We start from the raw sequence: 6,518 nt of genomic DNA, 5'->3' as shown, positions 1-6,518 counted from the left end.
TAATCCGGAATGCCGTACATGGGACTTTTATTTTAGAGTCCGATATTTATTTCCTACAGCAGTTTTTACCCGATAACATATTGATGATATATTCTAAAACTTTTTCTACTAGTGAGTAGCCTGACCGTTTCGGGCGTTTGTTTAATTGAAATGCAAAGACTTGCTACACTGATAATTAAGCATCCATAAGTAATTTAAATTTGTTTAGGTTTTCAAGTCTGTGTCAATAAGTGACCAGGGTTCGAAATTAACTATTACAAGCACTAGTCCGTACGGACTAGTCACTATTGATGTTCACTAGTCCGCAAAGCATTTCACTAGTCCGCCCAGTATATCATAATATGTTTTACGGCGTGACTGTGTTTGAGGGCGAAGCAAAAAAATTTTGGCATTGGTGTCTATATCCAAAACAGAACAAAAACAACCCGAAGTTAGCATGATTTGATCCGCCTATATATTGAACGCGGGAAATATAACGCAAATGATGTAAACAGTACATTGTGACGTCATATTCAGCGTCGTATTTTAGCAGATTTACAAACATAGCGTCTGAACCACAACAACAAACATGGCGTTAATGGTGGAATGATTAAAAAAAAAAAAGATTTACATGCTTTTACGAATTTTTGTAACATCTCAGAACGACGTGAACTAGGGTAGACGAGATTCAAAATGGAGAAATACATGTCCACGCGATAGTATTCGATTCGACGCCATTAGTACCAAAATTTTCAAGTTCCATAGGTATGGTTTAATTTTTCATTGTTTTCCTATATTTTCCTTTTAAACATGTATATACGTGTTACCTATAGGGAGAGCTCCGCTCTCACGGCCCTTCGGGCCGTGAGAGGGCTTCGCCCTCTATTAAGTGGTCTTCATTTTATTCAATAACATTTAATGAAACCAAACATCACAGTTGCAAGCAATTCAGTTTCTGACACCTACAGAAGAAAAAGACCACCATACTTTATTTTGCATTCAAGATCTTCAGAAGCATACAGTAACCTCCGAGTTAATCCTTTTATAAACGTCTATAAGTGCGTTCGATATCGACGATCCCATTGTTTTCATGCTCAGCTCTTAGAGTCACAGGAGTTTGAAATTTTATCAATAGTCAATAACATTAACTCGATTGACCAAGCCATGAGCTATAATGTTACGAACTCCTGTGTTAGAGTTGCGAATGACAAGAACATGTGCTTATTCTTAGATCACGCTACTTGCAGTTCTTGCACCTCGAACCCGTTCTCGTGATGCGTACTCAGAGTTCGGAATTGACAAGAATTTGTGCTCGTTCAAAGAACAACGGTCTCAACCATGCAGGTAATCGACCATAAGTTCAAACATCTAAGAGACTCGGACAAATCTTGCTAAAATCATTGATTTTCAGATTTTCACTAGTCCGTACGGACTAGTGATATAGAGAGTTTACTAGTCTGACACGTTTTTTACTAGTCTCGGACTTACGGACATGAGGTAATTTCGAACCCTGATAACAAATGATTGATTTCAAATTATTATGTCTTACGGCGTGACCGTGTTTGAGGGCGAAGCAAAAAGTATTGGCATTAGTATCTAGATTCATAACAGAATAAAAATATCCCAAAGTTAGCACCTAACATGAGAGGACACTCTAGAGCTCAATCAACGTATTCTAACTAGGCATTTTTGATCCGCCTATTCATTGAATGCGGGAAACTCTATGCAACTGATGTAAAGAGTGTATTGTGACGTCATATTCAGAGTCGGTGTTGAATAAATTCACAAACATAGGCGGTATGGTACAACAGGGCCGTAAATTACGTGGAGGCGGAGGAGGCAGCTGCCTCCTCCAACTTTTGAGCCAAAAAAAATTAAAATTTAAAGTTCATTAGAATTTATGTTGTTTCCAATAACTAAGAACATGATACCTCCCTTAAAAAGCATTCCAAATCTTTCTTTTAGAATGAGTTAGTCAAGTAACATCTTAGAAGGCCCTAGAATCAAGGATTTTGCACGAAACGTGTTCAGTGTGCACAAAATGTGCTCAGCGTCTGGGGGCCTGGGCGGCCCCCGCCTAATTTCCTGCCTCCTCCAAATTGAAGGTTAATTTACGGCCCTGGGTACAATCGCGTTAATCGAGAAGTGATTATATATGATTAAGAAAATAAGATTTACATGCTTTTACGGATTTTATGTAACATCTCAGAACGACATGAACTTAGGTACGCAAGATTCAAAATGGAGAAATACATGTCCACGCGCTAGTATTTGAATTGACGCCATTGGGACCAAAATTTTCAAGTTCCATAGGTATGGTTGAATTTTTCATTAGTTTTCTATATTTTCCTTTTAAGCATATATATACGTGTTACCTATAGGGAGAGCTCCGCTTTGCCCTCTATAATGTAGAGGGAATTTCCTTAATTCTGATAGTACAGCAAAATGTGTACATATGATGTCACAATGGCATTTAAGTGCAGACAGTTTTGAATTCTGGTAACACGGTTAACATATTAGATTATTTAAATAAAACACTTGTGTATTTCAGAAAATGGTGAATTAGAAGAATGTGTGTATGCATGTGATTCAGGAGAAATAATTCGTGAACAGGAATTCTGCTTCCTCCAGATGACTTCATGGCAACATGGCAAGCAGTACTGGTCTTTGTGTGTGGCATTTTAACTTCATATGCATTATATTATATTTTGAATATACCTGTACAGCCATGCCACACTTTGCGCAGGAGAAACTTGACACTCGCAATTGGAGTAATGTCAGCCCCGGGAAACTTTGAGCGCAGAGCAATGATACGGAGCACCTGGAAACCGACGACGGATAAAACTGTGCAGGCATGGTTCATTATAGGTAACAAGGACTGTCCAATTCACCCCGAGAATAGAATTGACAAGTATGGTTGTAAAAGATGGAATGCTAACTTTCTAGGTTCGCATTATATTGTCCATAACCATTTTCTCACCAATGTCACAATACCGAAAGACCCCAAGCACAGAAAAGTAGGAGGAAGTGTGGTTGATAGACTTCATTTTAAAGTCATGTGTAGCGTTTATGTTAAGAGAATTGGTGTTGTTTCTTTGCTGTTAAACTTTAATCCAAATGTTACTGTTCAAATTATAGAGGCATGGTCTGAAAATGTAGTTGCATCTGTGCAGTTTTCACCCATTGATCCAGGAATCGAGATAGAAAACTGTATGTTCCAGCCCATTCCGGACGTGATTTTATATAAAAGCTATGAATACATTATAGAAATCGAAAATTTAAGTTCTAGTGAAAAGCTGTCCTATTTTAATGTAGATACTGTGTTAAACAACTTTGATGGAGCTATATATTATCACACAAATGTTAGAAAGTATGATACAGTTCTACCAACTATGTGGCTGGAGGTCAAAGGTATCAGCGATATTGATGATTTTAAACGTGCAGCTGAATTAGATGATGAATGGAGAAAGCGGAACACCGATATCCGTCAACAACTTGAATCTGAAGCAGATGAATATCAGGATATCTTATTTGTGGACACTGTTGATGTTTATAGGAGTTTACCAATCAAGTTACTATCATTTCATCAATGGCTGTTTAGAAATGCGCATCCGAGTTTCATTTTAAAAACCGACGATGATTGTGTAATTAATTTGAATTCAATTTTGAAGGATTTATCAGAGTTAAAGGAAAGAAATGAAGATTATCTGTGGTGGGGACAGTTTAGGAAACAATGGCTGGTACAGAAATTTGGAAAATGGGCCGAGTTTTCTTATACCGCTGATGTTTATCCGGAATTCGCCTGTGGTTCTGGAAATGTAGTAAATACAAAGGTACACGAATGGATAGCAAATAATGCAGATCAATTACACATGTATCAGGGAGAGGACGTATCAATGGGGATTTGGATGGCTGCCATATCCCCTGTTCATATCGAGGATAAACGCTGGCAATGCTCGAAGAATTGTTCTCGTGAATCATTAAGTATTCCAGAACTTCAACCACTGGAAATAAAAGAGCGCTGGCGAAACTTACAACTCTGTGATAGTCTATGTAACTGCGAAGTTCGATAAAATTTACCTCACAATCTCAATGATCAATAGTTCATATAATATACATAACATTTGTTTTATGTATTTTTCTTTCCAAAATTAGTTTTTCAATGGCAAAAATATGTCACCATCTTTCACTTTGCATGGCAGAATAATTTGGATTGAAATAATGAAGTTGCTTCTAAAAAAAAAAAATTATATGATAAATATTGTGTTTGAATTTGGTATTCTATTAAAGTTTGTGTATTGAAACATAATTTTCCTTGTCTGTCTTTTTAGCATAAGTGAGCTTTTCTGATCAAAATTTGTCTATCTGTATGTTGTTAGCTTTTCTTATTTTTGACTTCTTCAGAACAAAATGGCCGATTCCAACAAGTACTCGGTGATCAATCTCACATAAATCCGTTACAGAATTAATATGAAATCGAGAACATCATAAACAAAGACCGACTCCAAATACCAGAGGAGGAATTAAATAGATATATTGAAGCTTTTAGATCACCAGAGTTACTCACAGCTTGAGATTATCACAAGCCCCAGGAAATTTTAGACGTTTGGTTGAAACCCATGTCTCGTTACCTTAAAAAGGGGAGGGGTTGTCTTACTTGTTGGAAATTTCAACTACTGAGTATATCTATTTACTTATATATTGAATTGTTTTTCAGAAATTAGGATTCTGTGGAAGATAAAATTATTCTAGATTGCTCTATAAAACTGTTCACGCTACTGGAGGATTATTACATGTACATTAAGTTTTAGAATATCATCTAACGTGACGTTATCACACAGAAAGTTTTAGGATATGACAATGTAACTATCACACTGAAAGTTTTAGGATATGACAATGTCACTATCACACTGAAAGTTTTAGGATATGACAACCTAACTATTACACAGAAACTTTTAGGATAGGCCGTCACTATCACACTGAAAGTTTTAGGATATTACAACATCACTATCAAATAGAAAGTTTTAGGATATCACAAACTCGCTATCAAACAGAAAATTTTGGGATATCACAAACTTAATATAGAAGAGAAAGTTTTAGGATAAAACAAAACCTCGCTATCATACAGAAAGTTTTAGGATATCACAACGTCACTATCACACTGAAAGTTTTAGGACATCACAAACTTGCTATCAAACAGAAAGTTTTGGGATATCACAACCCTACTATGAAACAGAAAGTTATAGGATATCACAAACTCCCAATTAAACTGAAAGATTTAGGATTGCACAACCTTGCTATCAAACAGAAAATTTTATATCACAAACTCACTATTAAACAGAAATTTTAGGATATGACAAACTCACTATCAAACTGAAAGTTTTAGGATATCACAAACTCACTATCAAACAGAAAGTTTTATGATATCACAAACTCACTATCAAACAGAATGTTTTAAGATATTACAACCTCGCCATCAAACAGATAGTTTTTAGGATATTTCAACTTTACTATCAAACAGAAAGTTTTAGGATAGTGCAACGTCACTATCAAACAGAAAGTTTTAGAATATCACAAACTCACTATCAAACAGAAAGTTTTAGGATGATACAACCTCGCCATCAAACAAAAAGTTTTAGGGTATTTCAACTTTACTATCAAACAGAAAGTTTTAGGATAGCACAAACTCGTTATCAAACAGAAAGTTGTAGGTATTCAAAACCTTTCTATCAAACAGAAAGTTCTATGATACCACAATGTCACTATCAAACAGAAAGTAACCTCACTATCAAACAGAAAGTTTTGGGATATCACAAACTTAATATAGAAGAGACAGTTTTAGGATAGCACAACCTTGCTATCAAACAGAAAGTTTTAGGATATCATAACTTCGCTATCAAACAGAAAGTTTTGGGATATCACAAACTTAATATAGAAGAGAAAGTTTTAGGAAATCACAACCCTACTATGAAACAGAAAGTTATAGGATATCACAACCTCGCTATCAAACAAAGTTTTAGGATATCATAACTTTGCTATCAAAGTTTTGGGATATCACAAACTTAATATAGAAGAGAAAGTTTTAGGATATTACAACCTCACTATCAAACAGAAAATTTTGGGATATCACAAACTTATTATAGAAGAGAAAGTTTTAGGATATCACAACCCTACTATGAAACAGAAAGTTATAGGATATCATAACTTTGCTATCAAACAGAAAATTTTGGGTTATCACAAACTTAATATAGAAGAGAAAGTTTTAGGATATCACAACCTCGCTATGAAACAGAAAGTTATAGGATATCACAACCTTGCTATCAAACAAAGTTTTAGGATATTACAACTTTACTATCAAACAGAAAGTTTTGGGATATCACAACCCTAAACAGAAAGGTTTAGGATATCAGAACTTCACTATCAAACAAAGTGTTAGGATATCACAAACTCGCTATCAAACTAAAAGTTTTAGGATATCACAAACTCGCTATCAACCTGATAGTTTTAGAATATCACAACGTCACTATCACACTGAAAGT

The 6,518-nt window shown here is 35.3% G+C and overlaps 1 protein-coding gene across 6 annotated transcripts; it reads left to right on the top strand.

The window, feature by feature from the left end:
• Nucleotides 1-30: 30 nt before the first annotated feature.
• LOC125659768 (UDP-GalNAc:beta-1,3-N-acetylgalactosaminyltransferase 2-like) lies at nt 31-4,283 on the top strand. 6 transcript variants are annotated; one of them, XM_056149903.1, is made up of 3 exons: nt 80-1,323; nt 2,531-2,847; nt 3,118-4,283. In XM_056149903.1, exons 2-3 carry the CDS (start codon nt 2,619-2,621, stop codon nt 4,050-4,052), a joined length of 1,164 nt encoding a protein of 387 aa, XP_056005878.1. In that variant the 5' UTR covers nt 80-1,323; nt 2,531-2,618; the 3' UTR covers nt 4,053-4,283. The 6 variants fall into 6 exon arrangements, with proteins under 6 accessions (XP_048747500.2, XP_048747503.2, XP_056005877.1 ...); XM_048891543.2 differs by having other exon boundaries at nt 31-111; nt 2,531-4,283; XM_048891546.2 differs by having other exon boundaries at nt 64-744; nt 2,531-4,283.
• Nucleotides 4,284-6,518: the final 2,235 nt, after the last annotated feature.

The sequence above is a fragment of the Ostrea edulis genome, chromosome 9 (genome assembly GCF_947568905.1).
Source record: "Ostrea edulis chromosome 9, xbOstEdul1.1, whole genome shotgun sequence".
NCBI lineage: Eukaryota > Metazoa > Mollusca > Bivalvia > Ostreida > Ostreidae > Ostrea > Ostrea edulis.
The sequence above is the reverse complement of the archived record's forward strand: the minus strand, read 5'-3'. Positions and strand labels throughout refer to the sequence as shown.